Source organism: Tetrao urogallus, assembly GCF_951394365.1.
Source record: "Tetrao urogallus genome assembly, chromosome: Z".
Taxonomy (NCBI): Eukaryota; Metazoa; Chordata; class Aves; order Galliformes; family Phasianidae; genus Tetrao; species Tetrao urogallus.
In genome coordinates this window covers 66,031,461-66,051,317 of record NC_136816.1, presented here as the reverse complement: position 1 = coordinate 66,051,317, position 19,857 = coordinate 66,031,461, and the positions used below count along the sequence as shown (strand labels likewise).

Below are 19,857 nucleotides of genomic sequence, written 5' to 3'. Positions count from 1 at the left end.
CACCTTCCTGAAATGGATTTGTCTTGCTGTAAAAGAGCAAGTCAAAACCACAGCCTTTCCCTGTGAGCAGCACCCTATCCTGCAAACAAGCCTGCCCAGACTTCCTATCAGGGTGCGTCCCCACCACTCAGTCTCTGGGCGTCCCTTCCTGCTGGGACAAAGAGCCCTTTCACACCCAGTGATTTTCCCCATTCCAGCCTCCTGGATTGGGTCGGTCCATTTAACCATTTACATCCCTATGCCAGATCCTTCTTCTTCACCTCTAAACTCTCAATTTCTGCAAGGCCCTGGAAGCTGCTCCCAGAGTAATGCTCTGCCTATGACCACCAGCTGATCCCCAGTTCTGCTTTTCGCTCACCCTCTGCTCCCCTTTTTTCTTCAAGAAGGAGAAGCACCAGGAGGCTGGTGCTGGCCAAGAGTCAGCTGGGAGCCACATCCATGCCACACCGCCCTGCCACGGGCTGGTTGCCTCCACCAGCTCAGGCTGGCCAGGGCCCCATTCCAACCTGGTCTTGAGCACGTCCAGGCATGGGGCACCACAGCTCTCTGGGCAGCAGTGACAGCGCCTCACCTCCCTCTCAATGAAAAATGTCCCCAGCATCCAATCTGGATCCCTCCTCTTTCAGTTTAAAGCCATTCCTTCTTTCTTATCACTGTCTGTCCATGGAAAAAGTTTGGTCACTCTCCTATTTATGAACATTGGAAGGCTGCAATAAGGACTCCCGGGGGCCTTCTCTTCTCCAGGCTGAACATCCCCAGCCTTTCTTCATAGCTCCCAGCTCCCTCAGCCTTTCTTCATAGGAGAGGTATTCCATCTCCATTACAGTTCTCCACAACAACCCTCTTTCCAAATTGGAAAGATGTGGATTTGATGGGTGGACTGTTTGATGGATAAGAAACTCACTGCAAGACCCAAAGCAGCGCAGCCAGCGGGGCGAGGGAGGGGATCCTGCCCCTCTGCTCTGCGCTGTGACACCGCACCTGGAGCGCTGCGTCCACAGCTGGAGTGCTCAGCACAGCAGAGACGGGGGCCTGCTGGAGAGCGTCCAGAGGAGGGCCGCACGAATGGTCAGGATGGAGCAGCTCCCTGTGAGGACGGGCTGAGAGCTGGGGCTGTGCAGCCTGGGGAAGAGGAGGCTGAGCGAGACCTGAGGGCGGCCTGCCTGTATCTAAGAGAGGACAGACTCTGTAGTGATGGGACAGGAGAAATGGCTTCAAACTGAAAGAAGGGAGATTTATATTGGATATAAGGAAGATTTTCATATTCAGGGTGGTGAGGCACTGGCACAGGTAGTCCAGAGAGGTGGTGGATGCCCCATCTCTGGAGCCACCCAAGGTCAGAGTGGGGGCTCTGAGCACTTGATGGGTGTTGCGGGTGTCCCTGGTCACTGCAGGGGAGTGGAGTTGGACCAGATGACCTTTGAAGATCCCTTCCAACTCACACGATTCTGTGACTGTCCCTGTGCCCTCCTCTGGACCTGCTCCCACAGCTCTGCATCCCTCCTGCGCCGGGGGCCCCTGTCCTGGACGCAATACTGCAGACGGGGCCTCATGAAAGGAGAGCAGAGCGGAGCACTGCAGAGCAGAGGGGACAGGCACCTCCATCTCCCTGCTGCCCCCCCCTGCTGACAGCCCAAGATGCTGCTGCCTTTCTGGGCCACAAGAACTCACGTCAGTTCGTGTTGAGCCCCAAACCGCTCGGCTGCTCTGCCCGCTCTCCGCCCAGCCCGTGCAGCTGTGCGGTTTTGCTCTGCCCCAGCCGCAACACTGCACTCAACTCGCCCACGCCGGCGGCCACGCCAAAGCACAACCCCACACCACCATGACGGCATCCTCCCTTCCCGGGAGGCCCCGCCTCCATCAGGCCCCGCCCGCAGCGCAGACCCCTCCCACGCCGAAGCTCCGCCCCGCCCCCGCAGTCAGACCGCACCCAGTCACGCCCACCCGCAAACCGCGCCCCCCTCGGGTGGTCACGCCCGTTTTCCCCCCTCCCCGCCCGCCCGCCTCTTCCGGCCCGGGCGGCGGTGCGCCGCGGCGTGTGACGTCAGGCGGCCCCGGAAGGGCGCGGGCCGGGAGCAGCCGCCGCCGCCGCCGGGCCCCGTCGGGCCCCGTCCCGTCCCGCCGCAGCCCCACCCCCGTACCACGCGCCCCGCCGCCATGACGCTCGCCGTTTTTTTCGGGTGTACCTTCATCGCCTTCGGGCCCGCGTTCAGCCTCTTTCTCTTCACCATCGCCCGCGACCCCCTCCGCATCATCATCCTCATCGCGGGGTCAGTGCGGGGCTGGGGAATGTCGGGGCACGGTACGGTGCTGTGGCACTGGTAGCGGTATGGGAGCGTCGTGGCACCGGGACGGGAGTGGTACCGGGGTGGGGGACATAGGGCGCTGGTGTGGGGGTGCTACCAGTACGGTGACATCGGGGCATCTCTATAGGAGCTGTACCGGGGGGGGGACATGAGGCGCTGGTGTGGTACCGGCTCTGGTACTGGGACTCCAGTATGGGACTGGTACCATTGTGGGGAGCTCAGGCACCAGTATGGCACTGGTACCAGTGCAGAGATGTCACGGCACCAGTACTGTAGCGTTACCAGTGTGGGGGTGGTGGAGCACCGATTTGGTGCCAGGGCACCGATCTGGTGCCTGGACACCACTATGGCACTGATAGCAGTGCATGCAGGGGGCTGGCACAGTACTAGTGCTGGTTCAGGTGCCTGAGCACCATTCTGGGTGCTGGTGGGCACCTTGTGAGCATGAAAGCACCACCAGTACCACTACTCATACTGGTGCCAATGTCTGCTCAACCACTGCACTGGTGCCACTATAGCTGTGGCACGGCAGGGACGGGGTCTGTAGGAGCATGGGAGCCAGCGGCACTGCAGGACTGGTGCTAGCCCTCCTGCAGCAGGGACTGAGCCCCACCATGGCTCTGTGCTGGTGCCCACACAGCTCAGCTGCTGTTTCCCACCTCCCTAGGGCATTCTTCTGGCTAGTCTCACTGCTGCTCTCCTCCCTCATCTGGTTCATTGCTGTGAAGGCTAGCGACCCACGTGATGAGCCGCTGCAGAAGGGGCTCCTGATCTTCGGGGTGATGTTCTCCGTGTTGCTGCAGGAGGCATTCCGCTTCCTCTACTACAAGCTCCTCAGGTAAGGGCAGCTCTGGCCTGGCTCCGGGCTGGGGGCACGTAATGTCGGTGAGCCTGGTGCCAGGAGAAGCCATTCTGACCCTGTGCCACATCATCCTGCTGCTCGGGGTCCCAGTCAGGGGGTTTTATGAGGCAAAAGGTCTTACGGGCAAAATCGCCGCACAGAGATGGGTTAAGGTGGAGGATGTCTGCGTAGTGAAGAGCAGCCCCAGGTCTGCAGGGCTGGAGGCTGACTGTGTGGTAGTGTCATCTCAGTGTGAGTTGGCTGTGATTTTAAGCTCCTGTAGCATCCTCACTGCCCGCCCTTCTTGTGACTGGAGTGGGTGGTGCTCCTGCAGCTCATACAAATGCCTGTGGGATGCCAGAGACAAGAAGGTTCCCACTTTGCTGCATGGAGGTTGCAGAAGGGTGAGGGACCAGCCCTTGTCGCAAGCCTTATCCCTTTCCCAGGAATAGCTCTGCATCAGCAGAAGGAGCCTGGAGGAGATTCTAAGGCTCCACAACACTGCAGTCTGCCCAATCTGGAGCAGTGTTGTGAGTGCAGGATTGCCTTCCCCCAGCCCAGGCTGCTGTGGGTGGCACACCCCTGCCTGGACAGGGCAAAGTCTGGGCCCAGCCCCACGGTGTCTGCAGCAGCAGCAAGGAGGAGGAGGAGGAAGAGGAGGAGGGCTCATGCCGCTCCTCTTGGCAGCACTGCGGCAGGCAGGCAGAGGGTAGCAGAGATCCGTGCTTCGCCCTGCAGAGCCACGGCAGTGCCAGCACCACTGCCTTCCTGGCTGCACAGTGACATTCAGGACACTTAGCTTTCTGTGTTTCTTTGCCCAAAATTTATTTTTTTCTAGCTTTCAGTGTTTTTCTCTGCACTTCCTTGCATTTTTTCACCACCTCATAGAAAATACAACTCCTGAGATCTCAGCTCTTTGATGCCTGAACTGTGTTCACAACCAGGGGTGCTGCTGCCTGCAGCATCCCACCAGCCGGTGTCTGAGCATTGGCGTGTGCTTGTCTTGCTCTCTGGAAAAAAATTCAAGGAGGTCCCATGGTGCTTGTTGCAGTGACGGCCAGCTTGGCAGCCACATGCTGCCCTCGGTCAGCACTCCAGGAGCTGTCAGCAGAGTCCTAAATGGTTCTCAGTAACATTCAGAGTGCCTGTTGATTCATTAATCAACCTCAGGGTCATTTAGGACAAGGCCAGGTGCCTGCCAGCAGCAGAACTGTACCCTTTTTGCACACTCATGAGAGACGTGGGCTGGTGCAGGACAGTCCCCAGTCCCTTGCCCCATCCATCCAGGGTGCCATGTGGTGCCCCATCACACTGTCCCCTGCAGGAAGGCCATCGAGGGGCTGGTGGCCCTCAGCGAGGACGGCTGCTCCCCCATCTCCATCCAGCAAATGGCATATGGTGAGTGCTGCATGGGGAAGATGAGGTTGGGTCTCCTGGGGTCTTGGAGGTGCTTGGGTGGGGGGGGATTGTGTCCTTGGGGTGTCACAGCCTCTCTGTGTCCTGGCAGTGGCTGGTGTGGGCTTCGGACTCATGAGCGGTGCTTTCTCCATGATCAACCTCCTGGCGGATGCTCTGGGACCTGGCACCGTGGGCATCCATGGGGACTCACAGCTCTATTTCTTGACCTCAGGTGAGGACAGGATTGTGCCCTGAGCCTTCATCACAGGGGTGGCAGACACATAGCTGTATCGTAGCCACTTGCAGCCCCAGTCTGTGGTGTTGTAGTCCCCTGTGACCTTGTCCAGCCCTGACCTTGCAGCATTACTGAATCTCCATTACCTCCCCACTGTTGTCCCGGCAGCCTTCATGACCATGGTGCTGATCTTCCTGCACACCTTCTGGGGCATCCTCTTTTTCCACGGCTGTGAGAACCGACACTGGTGGGAGGTCGTGGCCGTCGTTGTCATGCACTTGGCTGTTTCAGGGTCGGTAAGTAGCCGGGAGCAGAGCTCAGTGCTGCCACTAGGGGTGGCTGTGGGGTATGCTGGTGCCTGTGCCTGTGGAGGAGCAGCTACTCCTGCTACTATGCTATGCTAAATTCATACTACATATTGGGCTACAGCTTGATACATCCTCACTAGATGTGCACCAGCAAAGCACGTAGAGACCATAACTCCCTACTAGGAGTTCCCCATGGGCTGTGCCCATCACTAACCAAACCCTGGAGCTAGTTTCCTACCCCTGGAACCATGAGTGATGCTGATCTGTCCCCATCCTGTTCCAGCCACTCCCCAGAGCGCTGAGGCGAACTAAGAGGGGGACACTGTGTCTGTGTGTGACAATTAGGCCATGAGAGATCCTGCTCACCCTTTCCCTTTCTCCTCTCTCTGCAGACATTTTGCAACCCGCTTTATGTAGGCAGCCTGGTGCCCTCCTATGTGCTGATGGCCATTGCTGCTGTCTGGGCATATATGCTGTCAGGGGGCTCTGTCCAGAACCTGCGCCGCTTCCTGCTCTGTAAGTCACCCAAATGGAGTTTTCTTTGGTTACTGTGTCTTGAGGTGGGGCAGGGTGTCTTGGAGACTGAAGCAAGGTGATAGCTAAAAGGAAGAGACTCCAGGGTTTGGGTTGTTGCCTCTCTGAGGAAGTTAATTTGGTAAAAACTGACCCCTTGCTTCCTGCAGGTGCACAGAGTGGAGCTAGCCCCCAGCCAGCATCCTGAGGCCCTGCAGACGTTCCCATCCCCAGCTGCCCCTGCCCTCCCCTGTCAGTGGCAAGGTTGGCCGTCGCCTTTTCTGCAATACATTTTCTCCTGGAACGGGGGACCCTGGCCAGCCCCAGCAGGGACAGATGCTGCCATCCGGCTGCAGCAGCGGTGCTGTGACCGGCTTGCTCCTCTGCCCCTCTGGGGACAACTCAGTCTGGGGGACTCAGCTCTGTTGGCCCTGAGCTATCACCTGGGAAGTATTTCCTTGGACTGCTGGAGGCCCAAGCCCAGGAAGCCCCCTCACTTTTTCCCCCTGGTACAGAAGATGTCCTGCAGTCCCCTGTGCCTACAGGGGACACAATGTCTCCTCCTCTCCTGGGAAGTGGCTTTGTGAGGTGCTGCTGGGGCCAGGACTGAATGCTTGGTGCTACTTTCTCCATTTCGACTTGCTGTACTGGGAGATGCAGCCCCTGCACTGAACTGTAGTGAGCATCCCAGGGTGGGCAGATGGGGGTTGGCATGGCAAGGTTAGGGGATGATGTGGAGGAATGGGGGCAGAACGCATCCACCATTGTTGGTGGACATGCACTCAAGGGCTTGGGGTGAGCGGTGGGCCGCAGCTGGTGCTGGCACGGCCTGGGGAGGGGGGCTTGGGGCTGTTCTGGGGATCACTGCCCTCTCACTGAGTCAAAAGGGGATTTTAAGGCAGCTACCCCCCTGTTAACCTGCTACAGGACAGGGAGGACTGCCAATGGGCTCAGGGCTGAGAGGCGGTTTTGTCCACAGTGGGCTTTTGTACCAATAAAAGAAGCACCAGAGGTGAGCAAAAGTTGTGTGCTGGCCATGCAAGCATCCTTCCTCCTGCTCCTGTATAGAGCTCTGACTGATGCACTGCGGTGGAGGCTGCTCACAGGCTTCCTCCTGCTCCATGCCCAGCCTGTTGCTCTTGGCTCCAGCTGCAGAGGGGAGCAGGGCGGGGGTTAGCCAGGAGTGGTGGGTCTGCCACCGTCACCTCTGCATTTCTTCACGGCGCTGTGATATTTTTCCAACACTCTGCACAAATAAGAGGAGGAAGAAGTCCCAGAGCGATGTAGGGCAGGGTGGGACTGTGCAAGGAGCCCTGCACTGCTTGCTCTGGAGCTCTGCCGTATGCATGGATGGAGGCTGATGCTTCCTCTGCAAGAGGTGGCTGGCAGAGCAAAAAGCTTTTATCGTAGTTGTTTTGTTGTTTTTTTTAATGGTTTTATCCTTTTTGTAACAAAAATATCCCCTTAGGCTAGGTGCTGTCCCAGGTGAACAGTCCATGCAGCTACTGGAGGTCCTCCTGCAGCTCAGTGGGAGTGGCTTAGGCGGTGTTCTCGGCTGTGGCTGCTGTGTAGATGACCTTGGATTTAGTGGGTGAGTCCAGCCTGGAGCAGGAGGGAAGAGGATAGGTTAGAGCAGGAGGGGGCCCTGCTAACAGCTGTCCTGCAGTGGGTGCTGCTATCCCTGGGGAGGACTGCTGCCCATTGCTGGTGTTCCCATCACTTACCGTGCATTCTGGCTGCGGTTCTTGTAGACATAGAGCAGGAAAGCCAGCATTGTGATGGCAAAGAGCACTCCAAAAAGCACAGCCAGCACATCTCCTGAGCCCAAAAATGATACAAGGTTGGTTGGGGGGGGGGAATGGTGCCAGGCTGGTGGCAGCCAACACAAAGCCAGCAGCCAGCATGCTTACCTGCATGAAATGAGCTGGTGTGTCCTGCTGAGAAACAAGAACTAGTGTGAGAGCATGCTGCAGGGACACCAGGGTGGATCTAGAGTATCCCCCCTGGCTTTTTGCCCCTCAGCGCAGCACAAGGCTGCCAGAAACCCCATCCCCACCAGGCACCCCAGTCCCTTTTTCATCCCCGGCATCTCCCCTACCTGCTGTTGCTGAGGTGCCATCACCTGAAAGAGACACATCACAGTCAGGGGGTGCCCAGAGGCGAGGGGAACACAATTATGGGTTCTGCCAGAAGTGACAAGAGGTTGGCCCTAGAGCCAGGCTGCTCACGTTGCTCCCTGCATAGGATGGCCAGTGCATGTCCATGCCCTAAATGCTGGGCCGGGGCTGTGCCAGGCAAATATTTACCCAGCACAATGGTGCTGCTTGCGCACAGCTGCATTATCGCCTCTGTGCCTCCCTGTGTGGTGCCGGCTGGCACTATCGGTGGCAGTGTCCCATGGTTCAGGGAAGCCACCACCACGACAACAGCAGTGCCACTGCTGCTTGGGGTCAAGGGCTTTGTATGAGCTCAGGGCTTTGATAGAAATAGCAAATAAGAGAAAAAAAACAGTATTTGCACCTCCACCCCCACCTCTACAATGCCAGGGAGCAGCTTCTGCAGAAAGTGTCAAGAGGCTTGGAGGTAAATGGTGAACACGATAAAGCAGCCAACAGGTTTACCAAAGATAGAGCAATGCCAGCCTAACCCGATATCCTTCTTTGATAAGTGAGATTCTAGACAAAGAAAATGCGGTAGATTTTATCTGCTAGACTTCAGTGAAGCATTCCCATGGTGCTGCCCGGGCACTGCAGTGATGGGAGCCCATGGCCAGGGGAAGCCCCAGCACTGCCCCAGGCCTTGGTGCTGTTACTCAGTGTGACACAGGGCATCGGAAACGCCGCCCAAAGGGAGAGGGAACAGGATGTTGGACAGCAAAAAAATAAAACCCTGAGTGAGTTCAGAGAACTGAGAATGGCACGAATTTAGTGATGCAGAGATAGTCACACCTGAGGGCAAACAGGAATTTCGAGTCATAGCTGGAAACCACCAGTGCTAGGAAGTGCTCTGAGGACAAACTAAAGGACAGGAGCAGGGCCAACCCATGCACAAACCTTTCACCAAGAGAAGCAGAGCTCTGAAGCATCACTCCTCCCCCCAGGATGCTCACACACTCCTTACCTGCAGGCACCTGCCTCTCCCGGGAGGAGCTGGGCTCAAAGCTTGCCAGCACCCATCTCCTGTGCAGGCTCTGGTCCTGCCGAAAGTTGTTCATGAGGAGGCGGTGGTCATCTGTGTGCAGGCTGCTCACCAGTACGGACATCTGGGAGGAAAGCAGTGTGAGTGGGGTGGGATGCGGGATGCCCTGAGGAGCCAAGATCCAGCATGCACATGGCCAACAGACCTGTTCCTTGGAGAGCATCACCGTCTGGTTGAAGACAGTCCACTTGATGGATTCATGGCAGGGTGGGGTGGTCAGGGACCCGTTGTAGTGGAAGTAGAGGTGCAGGTTGTCAGGCAGCAGGCCAGCAATGTTGAACCCGGGCACAAGGACTTCATCATCTGTGAGGAGAAATGGGGCAGCAGTGAACTGCTGCTGTGCAAGCTTCTCCTGTGCACAGAGCCAACAGCTGCTACAGCCTTCCTCTGCAGTGCCAGCAGGGCATTACCTTCTCCTTGAATGCTATGCAGGTGCTCGAGTATCTGCTGGTAATATGGGTTCTCCCTTGGCCCAACCTGCAACAGAGCAGTGATGGAAGGAATGGCTGCTGGCAAAGGGCCTCATGTCCTTCTGTCCCCTTCTTCATCCTCTAGATCATGTTGTTCTTCCTTCCCCTCCTTGCTCAAGGACTGCTCACCTCCAGGAAGACCCCCAGCACTGCCATCCCATCCGGTTGAGTTAGGGCTGCCTTGAAGTTCTCGTACTTGGTGTTGTAATGGACCACGTGGAGCTGAAAGGAAACACAGCCCCGATGTGGGATGGGCACCCCTGGATGGTGCTCACTTCCTTGGACAGAATATATTCTGGGGGAGAGATGCAGCTCCTGCTTGGGGGACATTGCTGGTGAAGTGGGATAAAGGTGCCATAGCAGTGAGCAGTGATCACCAAGAGCTGCCCTGAACATGGGCAGACAACCCGCCCTGGAGGACAGCAGCTGTACCAGAAGGGATGAGATCAGCCCGAGCTGGCTGTGTGCAGCTCACGGTCCTGTGCCACCAGCCCAGCAGCAGGACAGAACACTCCTCACCTCCCCAGCAAAGCGCTTGTGGTCAACGGTGTGCTCGGAGCCAGGATTCGAAGGTGAGCCCCAGTGCAGGTGCAGCTGCACGGCACGGTACTGCTGTGCGTAGCCGCCCGTGATGGCCAAGGACTCAGGCAGCTTCAGGACCACTGCAGAGGGAGGGAGAGTGCAGTTGGTAAGGCAGAGTCTGCAGAACGGCTGAAGGGAAGGAGTCACCTTGGGCTGGGGGAGGTTGGTGACAACAAACAAAGTGGCTTTGGATCTTCAACGAGGTTGAGGGTAGGGCAATGGGTAGAGCCGTGCTATGAAGCAAGGTTCAGCCTGCAGGACACCCAGTGAATGAATGTATTCGCTATGTGGGAATAACACAAAGAGGCTGTGGATAGAGGATAAGGGGATTGGCAGAGTGATGTACACCTGCAGGAGCATAGAGCTGCATCACTGTTTCATCAAACAGAGCAGCCTGCAGGCCTGGCCAGCACTGGGGCTGGCGTCACATGAAATCTGCAGAGTTAGAGCAGAGTTAGTTTGGACACAGGGCACATGTATTTGGTTTTGCTTTTACTTTTAGGTGTGGTTTAGGGCAAAGTTGAGCTCCAGATACCTGGCGAGCAGAACAGTGCTGTAGATAACCTAAGGGCTGAGCTATGGGGGGGACAAGCACCAACATCATGAGTATCCCTGGGAGAGGCTGTGGATGGTTGGATGGTTGGACTGGATGATCTTTTCCAACTTTGGTGATTCTGTCCCATCCTTATAGGTGAAGTGTTTCAATCACATCACTAGGGCACAGGTTTGTGATGAGTCATCTGTCCTCCCCTGCGCCACCGGGCACAGAGATAGAGAACTCAAATACGCTCCTTCCTCCCTGTGCATTTATACCCTCCCATGTTTCTATTGTATATCTAACTTGGTGCTTTCCTAGCATTCATCTGAGACATTTTCAACATATACATTGTGTAAGGAGTAACTGTAGAGCTGTCCTAGCTGACTTGCAACTTTTCACTTTGTTCTATTTTTCCTGAGTGATCACAGAGGTCAGCACATGAAAAACTACCTCAGCCCTGGCCCCTCTGGTTGAAAATGCTACAAGTGTTTCTGTGAACACCAAACAGCACCAGATGCCAGGGTGCCTAAAATAGCAACCACTGACCTCAGACCGTTGAGCTATGCAGGCAGCTAGGGCAAGAGGCTATAAAATAGAGTGCTGGGCATGCCGTGCGCAGCAAGTCTGACTTGTTGGGTTTGCAGCACGCAGGGATCAGCTCCCACGGGCAAGGGCATGGAGCTATCCTGCTACAGCCTCAGAGAGTTCTTCAGCTGCCATCACTACCAGCAGGTCCCATTCTGAGCAGCATGCACAGGGCTGGAAGTGCTTTTGGAAGGAGCTGGTGGCAGCCAGGATCCACTGCTGCAGGGAGGAGGTGATGAGGTTTCTGGAAAGCTGGGACAGAATCTGTTCACATTATTTTACTATCAGTCTCACCATGCTAGATAGAGAGAAAAAAGCCCTTCTAAAACTGCAGAAGCCTTTAAAAGTGTCTTAAGATCCTCAGATAGCATCTCAAAGTACAGACTTCAAGAAGAGTGTCCTACAAGAGAGGCGGTACTGTGGAGGCTAATTCACACAAGGCCATGATTTCTCCTTTGAAAAAAGTGCCATGTAGGAAAGGAACCAATGGCTGCAAACCTGCATTAGGAACAAATTTCTAAAGGAAACACGAATTACAATAAATTCCTGAAGCCAACACCCAACACAGTGAATAGCGAGCTCCCCCACCCACCTGTGTGCCCATTGTTCTTCATTGCTAGCATCTGGCTGGCAGGCAGGCTGTAGCCGGAGAGCTGGATGGGTCGCAGCTGGGGGCTGAAGATGGTCGTCTCCGTGTTGATGTTGATGGGAGATTGCATGTTGCCTGCACACTCTGGGAAGTGCTTGGCCCACTGCCCTGGATCTGGCATGGAGAAAGGGCAGTGGTGAGAGTGGGCAGGGACAGGACCTGGGGGTTTGGTGGGTGCAGGAGAAGAGATGGGCCGTGCACCACGCACAAAGGGTAGGTTTCTACCAAGTCAGCTCATGAGCAGCAATATGGGCATGGTAGTGGTGGGTTGGCGGTTGGACTTGATGATCTTTGAGATCTTTTCCAACCTTTAATGATTCCATGATTCTATGCTGCCATATGACCGCTTTTGGCTGCATCATGAAAGGGTTCTGAGCGTGGTGAGCTGCCAGGAAAGTCTATTTTAGGGGTGTTTGGGAAGAGTGTGAGAATATCATTTACAAGTGGACTTGGCAGGCAGGGGAGCTCTGCAGCTCATCACACTCACTGCTGGCAGGCACGGCCCCCTGTGAGCATGGTGCCACCATCTGCAGCTTCTGCCTTGGGCCACTGCAAGCCAGTGTCGTCCTCCTGCACACCCTGCTCTAGGAGACAGTGCAAGGACACAAGGTGATCCTCGGGCAAAGTCCCAGTACAGCCTGTCAGTGAGAATGGCATGGGACAGGCCTGTGCCTGCCTGGGGAGGCAAAACCCCAGAGACCCCCACACTGCGGCACAGGGGATCCCACTGCTGCCTCACAAATAGCCCAGGCTCGGTCACTGCTGAACCAGCATGGTGAAGGGAGGGAAGGGTGAGACACTGAGTGTGCCTGGTAATCATTAACCAGGACTGGCTGGAGCCCAGGGTCTGATGGTGGTGGCGAAAGTAGGAGCAACTGCAGGGTATTTACCTTCATAACTCCAATGGCTGTCACTGGGACCTTGAGAATAAAAAAAAAAAGAAAAAGAGAGCATGAATGGAAGGGAAAGATTGGCTGCAAACACACCTCTGCCATGCAGCACTCCTGGTCCTACGGCAGCCATGCACCCTCTGCCTCAGTGCTCTCCCAGCATTTGCCTGCTTGTTCTCCTCCTCCTCCTTCACCAGAACCAGAAATGCTCCCAAAGGTCACTGCCTCAGATTCACAGATATCGCTCCCATCACTGAATAGCACCAGTCATGCTCTTCCAGCTGCTCCCACTGTGCCCCCATCAGATCCTGTAAGCACCATCCAGCTCCATACCTGTATCCCTCATTAGGGTGAGTGCCTACCAGGATGGCTGGGAAGCAGGAGGGCCACCATGTTGGTCCCCATTGCCCCCCTGACAACAGCCATTGACAGACACTTGCTATTAATAGGAGCAGATTCCATCTCATGGTGAGAAAGGAAAAGGCACACTTTCCCAGGCCCAGGCAATCGGCACGAGCCCCAAGCCCAGCAGGATCCTGCCCTCCTCCCAGCCCCAGGCAGCGGGTGGCCACAGCTGAAGGATGCTTGGGGACAGGGATGAGGACGGCTCTCAAGGCTTCTCCAGCACCACGGGTGGCATTTCAGAGAAGTCCAAAGAAGCTGTGGTGCCCCATCCCCAGGGGCACTCCAGGCCAGGCTGGATGGGTCTCTGGGCAGCCTGAGTTTGTGGAGGGTAACTAGCCCATGGCAGCGGTTGGGGCTGGGTAGGCTTTAAGGTTCCTTCTAACCCAAGCTGTTGTGCAGGCTTAGGAGTGATGTGAGGGAGCCACTCACCGAGGTGTGGGACATTCTCAAAGGTGTATAAGAAGGGAACAGCAAGGCATCAACAAGAAGGATGAATAGGGGCACTCGCACCAGAGCTGAGACCCGTGGGAGATACTCCAGCAGTTTCTCAAGCACGGTTCCTCAGCTGCAGCAGAAGACTTGTGCTCTGGCACAGGTAACTTGTGGCACCCCGGGGTTGGCATACAGTACCTGGGCACACTGCACATGCCTCAGCTGCCACAGACAGCCCCAGCACCCTGCTTCCCTCTGCGGCTCAGCCTATGAAAAAAGCATAGACCTCCCATGCATACAATCCCAAGCACTGAGGCAACATCTCCCACCCCATGGAGCTGGGTCCCTTGGTGCATGCCCTGGTGCTGCAGGGTGGCATCCCCTGGCATTGTGGTTCAGCTCTCAGCCCTGCAATACTCTCATCCCTTCCACACGGGGGCATTCACAATCCCACAGTCCTTCGGCAAGCACATTAACCCCCTGCCCTGCCCTGCCCAGCCCAAATGCAATCCCAGCCTCCATCCCAGCTCCCCGCTGCAGCACGTCTTCTCTCTCTGATTGCTGCTGAACTGTTGCCATGCACCACAACGGAGGTGATGGTGCCGCAGCTGCAGCTCCCTGCATGCCCTGCCCTGCCTCTGGGCGCACTCAGCCCTGGCAGGGGCTGCAGTGTACTCCCAAAAATGTGCATGTAAGGAAAAAAGTGCTGCAATAGGGCTTCAATGTACATTCTGGGAGGTGTGAGCAAGGAGAGTCTCAGCAAAATACTGTGGGGCACAGAGGGGCAGCAGCAGGAGCCAGCTGCCACTGCAGACAGCACAAAGACACCCTGCTTGGCCACGTGGAGTCCCTCTGTTCCCTACTTGCTCCAAGCCCACCCCTCCCCTGAGCAGGGGGTATTTCACACCCAAGAGCAGCAACACTTCCCCCTTTCAATGCTTTCTTCCCCCTGTATTCACTCCCTCTCCTTCTTTCCATCTTGGGATCCCAGTGCTGCCGTCAGCTTGCTTTCTTCCTGACGTCCAACACCATCCAACAACACCTCCCTGCTGAGTCGGGGCAGGCGCTGCCATTAGCAGTGCACTGTTCTGCATGTCCTGCGGACTGTGAGCAGCACAGCTGCTGCTAGCAGTGGGGAAAAGCAGCAAGTTGCAAGCTGCTCCCATAAACATCCCCATGGCTCCAGGGACTACATACCTAATGCTGTTTGTATAGAGCAAGAGCCAATACCAGAGAAAAGAGAGGGCTCAGTGTAGCCCTCCATCCTCACATGGAGGGTAAGTCCACAGAACAGAGCAACGTGGGTTGTAACAGGAGGGATCAGGACACACAGATACACCATGTCTCAAAGCAGTGAGCAGCACAGCTGCAAGTCCACAGCGTACCACACATCCAAGCACCTTGTCCCCTGCAAATAATAACCTGACCAAGGTACAGAGACTGTGCCAGGGCGCTCATGCTTGCCTGCAGCCAGCTCCCGAGGCAAGGACTAGTACAGGGTCCAGAGGATAGCCAGCATTCCCTGACAAACCGTGCAAAGAACCTCTGCACCCCATGGACAGGAAGGCATCAGACCCCAGCCTGATTCCACAAGCACAGCCCCTTTTTTGCCCACTCAGACACACAGTCATGCAGCCCCAGCCATTGCTGTGTGCACTGCACATGGGGCACCAATCCTGGCTGCATTAAAGCCCTTTTGTGTTTATTAACTTCGGCCAACAGCGAGCCATGGGGATCAGCCTTTAATCTGCACCGGAGCTCAGGTCGCTGCAGGAATTGTTCTTTGTGCTGCTGGGAAACAGAGGGGCCCCACAAGGCAGGCAGCATCCCATGGAGCAGCAAGAGTTTGTGGGGGGAGGCACAGGGCAGGAATGGCCCCTGGTCTGTTTCTGCTGCCTGTGAACCCAAATAGTCTTGAAGAGTGCCGGGGGAAAGGGAAAATATTTACAGGGCATTAGGGTGTAAGGGATGGGATAAAAACGGGGAAATCCTGGGGAAAGACTGAGGCTTGAAGCAGAGGAATGAGTTGAATGAGGGGATTACAACAGAGGAGGGAGATCAGATGGAGGAAGAGAGAGCATCAGGGAACACAAAGCAGGACAGGACTGAATAAGAGGGAGAGAACAGATAGGCTGCTCTACTACAAAGACACCGGAGGTTCCTCAGGCTCCCAAGCTAGGAAATCTCATGGAAAGCCTTATGGAAGGCTACAGAGTGCAATGGATGCTGCCAGCCTGGCCCCATGCAGGAGCCGAAAAGGGGGGACGAGACAGGAATGTGTACGGGACCCGACCCCAGCACAAGGACTGAGGGCTGGCTACTGCTCCTCGCCCACATCTTCTTCCCCTCCACATCCCACCCGGCTCACAGCCGCACGGAGACAGTGTCACCCAGCTCCCTCCCACTCTGTGGAGGAGTTTCTCCATTTCTGTGGCAAGGAGCAGTGCATCCCCAAAACCCCACGCACAGCCCAACAAGAACTCGGTAAGAAATGTGAATCGTTGCAATAACAGCAGCAGCTCGCAGCACCCCGTATTTGACACAGGGAACAGTGATGCCACACTGTGAGCCCGGAAAGGCAAACCCACGGGGAAAGCAACGCTGGGACGGGGACATCCCTGCGCTGTGCTCAGCCGCGGGTGAGAAACGCACCGCACTATCTCCAAACATTACGAATGCCGGAATGAAAAAAGGGACCGCGACCACAGGGTCTGAGCACTACCCCCCAAAAGTGACTCCAAAACTTGAAAGCCCTCTGCGTGGGGTGAGGGGAGGCACGCCACAGCACCCAGCCCCGCGCTTCCCACGCTCCCCCATCCCACCGCCCGCCGTGGTGCAGCCCCACACCTGCCCCGCTGCACGGACCCTGCGGGCGGCCGAGAGCCCCGAGCCGCAGTGCGGTGCGAGCTGTCCGGCGGGAGCGGGATGCGAGGCTGCGCGCGGGGCGGGGACGCGGACCCCGCGGGGGTCGAAGAGTTGGCGGGAGCGGGGACAAAGGCAGCGGCGTGCGGGGCTGTGCGGGGCGGGGGGAGGCGGGGTTCCGTAACGGGGGGCACTGCAGCCCCAAATCTCAGCGAGAGAGCACCCCCAAAATCGTGCACAGGAGCACAAAGGTGCTCCGTGCATCGGGATAACCCGAAGCCGGCACTGGAGCGCCCCGTGCACGGCACTGCTCAGCGCCTCGGCGATCCCAAAGCCCCCATCGGGGGAGGGGGGCTGTTCCGTCCGTCGGGGTGCCCCGCGCACTGCGCACCCCACAGCCAGCGCTGTGCAGCCCAGCCACTTCCCCTCACCTCTCTCCTGGGAGTGCGGGGCGTTCTCGTCGTTGTGGTCGTGCTCCTGCCCGGCGGCGGTTCGGCCCAGCCCGGCCAGCAGCAGGACGCAGATCCGCAGCGCGGTGCGGTTCATCTCTAGCAAGTGCGGCGTGCGGGACGGCCCGTGGCTGCCTGCTGGTCGAGACTGCCGCACATACATGGGAACAGGAGGGGGGAGGAGGCAGCCCTGACTCAACGCCGCCGTTACCTTTTATAGAGGCTGGAGGCAAAGTCTGCCGCCGCCCGGCCCGGACAGGTGAGCCGCGCCGCCGCCGCCCCTCGCACCGGGACTCGAACCCGTGATCCTGCCGGGACGGAGGAGGGGGCTACCCCGCCCCCCCTGCGCCGCGGGCACCTGAGTGGGGCGCGCGGCCCGGCCCCTGCGAGGGGGGGCGGGAGACCCCGTACGTCCCTCTGGCGCCTCTGCTGAGGGCGTGAGGGGCCCCTCGGGGAGAGCTGAGGGGTGTGCGTAGCTGTGGGGTGAGACGTTTCAGCTATGGGATTCCCTCAGTGCTGGACTGAGGGACCCTCTCAGAGAGGGGCTGAGACATCGTCAGCTATGAGATTCCCTCAGTGCTGGACTGAGGGACCCTCTCAGAGAGGGGCTGAGACATCGTCAGCTATGAGATTCCCTCAGTGATGGGGTGGAGGGCTTCCTCAGCTTCTCAACAATAGGGTGATGGATGTCCGCAGTGAAGAAAGTGATGGGGATCATCGGTGATGGGGTGTGGGCACCCTCAGCAATGACACAAGAGACTTCCCCAGCAGTGGGTGTCCTCTCACAGTGCTGAGCTGAAAGAGCCCCACCTCCAGTGAGGGACATCTCCAGTGATGGAGTGACTGACCAATCCAATGACTGACATCTCCAGTGAGGGACCTCCTCAGTGAGGAACATCCTCAGCTCTGGCTTGAGACCCCTTGGTAGAGGGGTGAGACCCAGTGTGTCCTCCTGCAGCAGGGCTTTGAGGGACCCCGTCAGCACTGGATGTTCCCCCGTGTGCCAGTGATGGCTGTGCTCAGGCGGATGTGCCAGGTCTCATGCTTTCAGCATTTTCAGCAATAGTCTGGAAAAGTGTGCAAGCAGTGACGAGATGGAATTAGCTACGATGTTAATTTGGGTCAGGAAAAGGCTGAAGTGGTCTTGAAGAGTTCAGGGGGTTGTGATGTATGGTGCTTGGGCAGATCTACAGCATGTTGCAGTTCTATGTTGTAGATACCAAGGAACACAAAAGTAGTGCAAGCAAGGGTGCAAGAGCGTGGTTTTAAATCAGCTATTGCAGCTTGCAGAAGAGATCCAAGTCACGGAGATGACAGTTGACTGCTTGCCAAGAAAGTGAAGTAAACATTAGGGATTATCCAGAAGGAAACAAAGAACAAAACAACAGAAAGAAAAAAAAAAAAAACCAAAAAACAACAAATGAAAAAACCCACATTCTGCTGTTGTATAAACCTCTGGTGAATCCTCCTCTCAGTTATTGCCCATGGTTTTGTTTCTCCCATCACAAAAGGTACAGAAGCAGCAAGTGCAGGGCCAGGCTGGGCACAGAAATGGCTTTTGCACAAGGAAAGAGCAAAGCAAGATGAGATGAAGTCTATGGTCTTGGCATCCCAGATCATACAGGACCAGGGAGCGAGGAAGCATTTACTCCTTGAGTAGTGGATTTATGGCACAGTCAACCCATGTTGTCTAGCAGGAAGTTTGAGAACAACCAACAAAGTATCTTTTCTACCCTGCAGAAGGGAATGGGGGAATTCCTTCAGCCAAGTGTATTATTTGTGCCTGTACAAGAAGACACCAGGCAAGTTGCTGGGCTCCTTATTACCAGCATCCCAGCTCTGTGCCATATCTCCATAGCCTCACGCTTCTTCTAAACCACTTTTCCCAGCTGTTTCCTAGCCCACACCTTCCTATATGAACATGCTCGGTGTAGCCCTAACCAGTGCATCCAGACCTATTGCTGTTGTCACCGTGACGGGGCTTGAGACCTGTCACAGAGGGAGAGAGCTCTTTGTGCAGCCTGGATTTTGTGCTGAGTGTGAGAAAGATGTCCCCAGAAGCTGACAGCTAGGACACAAGTTGCTGCACTGATTCTTTGCAGTCTGGCACCGTGTGTTCCTGCTCTCCCCTGGAGCAGGTGCCTTACCTTGTGCACCTGGGGTCTCTAGGGATGACCTGAAGGTGGGATCAGTGCACTCCCAACCTGCAGGTTTTATCCTGATTCACCTTGTTCCTCCCAACACCAGATAAGCCAAACCATCAGATAGGAAGACATTATTTGTCAAGGCTTAAGGAAACAAGACTGTGGGGGGGAAAACAAACCATAAAATGCAACTCAGGCACCCTTCTCACATTCCTGTAGATTATCCTACAGGATAAAAAGGAAGAAGAGTTCTGGTCCTTTGAATCAAAACAGAAGAGGAAGAAGTCTGGTTATCTAGGGAGAACAGGCTCGATCTTTTTCTGGCCAAGCCCCATGCAGTTCTCAGCTTACACCTGGGCAAACTCCTGTTCACTTGTCAGGTAGGTTGCCTTGCATTCGCTGTTTCTACTCTGCGCAGCTGGAGTCACTTTGAGGCCATCAGCCTTGCTGCCCTGCCTTAGGTTTCACTGTCCTCCCTCTTCATTACTCTTCAAGGCTGCATGTATCCTATCACAGAAGCTGTAATTGCACACGTCTCCTTTCCACCTCCTGTGCCTTGTCAGCTTTTTGTAGACGAAGATAACTGGCAGTCACAGACACTGGAGGACAAAAGGTGAATCTGTGGACAGGCCACATTGGATGTGTCGTCGGGGAGTGCAGCGGGTTGTGGATCATCGCCTCATCCCACAAGCCTGGCAGGCAAGGTGGAAGAGCACAGTGGCGTCCTCCTTTGCAAGGTTTACAACATGTGCCCTTTGTTGAGATGGGGCCTCTTGAAATGCACAACACCAAGCTTCTGCTCATCTTGGAGTGCATCCATTCAAGGCACAAAACTCCAGCTCTCCAGGGAGCTTCTCTCATTCTCAGCAGCGCAAGACAGGCTGTGCTCAAGTGGACATGCCTTAGGAAATGCTGTCTGGTCTTCGTTTAGTCATAGTCTTCTGGGGAGGGATAATCTCCAAATGCCTGTGAAAGGATTTATGCTAAGGAAAAAGATATAATTCCCAAGAAAATCAGCTCAGCTAAGGAAAGACTTGGGTGTCCAGGAGAAC

At 56.2% G+C, this 19,857-nt stretch overlaps 2 protein-coding genes across 2 annotated transcripts; one reads left to right on the top strand and one right to left on the bottom strand.

Moving 5' to 3' along the window:
• Nucleotides 1-2,157: 2,157 nt before the first annotated feature.
• On the top strand, nt 2,158-5,809 carry LOC306956829 (gamma-secretase subunit Aph-1b-like; the record flags this gene model as incomplete). Its single annotated transcript, XM_079548144.1, has 7 exons — nt 2,158-2,270; nt 2,974-3,144; nt 4,472-4,545; nt 4,655-4,777; nt 4,949-5,076; nt 5,481-5,604; nt 5,772-5,809. The coding sequence occupies 7 exons, from the start codon at nt 2,158-2,160 to the stop codon at nt 5,807-5,809; spliced, it is 771 nt and encodes a 256-aa protein (XP_079404270.1).
• A 1,330-nt stretch (nt 5,810-7,139) lies between these two features.
• On the bottom strand, nt 7,140-16,824 carry CA9 (carbonic anhydrase 9; the record flags this gene model as incomplete). The annotated part of the gene is made up of 11 exons (XM_079548103.1): nt 7,140-7,203; nt 7,326-7,419; nt 7,512-7,552; nt 8,715-8,863; nt 8,945-9,102; nt 9,210-9,276; nt 9,399-9,491; nt 9,789-9,931; nt 11,567-11,737; nt 12,514-12,543; nt 16,644-16,824. The coding sequence occupies 11 exons, from the start codon at nt 16,822-16,824 to the stop codon at nt 7,140-7,142; spliced, it is 1,191 nt and encodes a 396-aa protein (XP_079404229.1).
• Nucleotides 16,825-19,857: the final 3,033 nt, after the last annotated feature.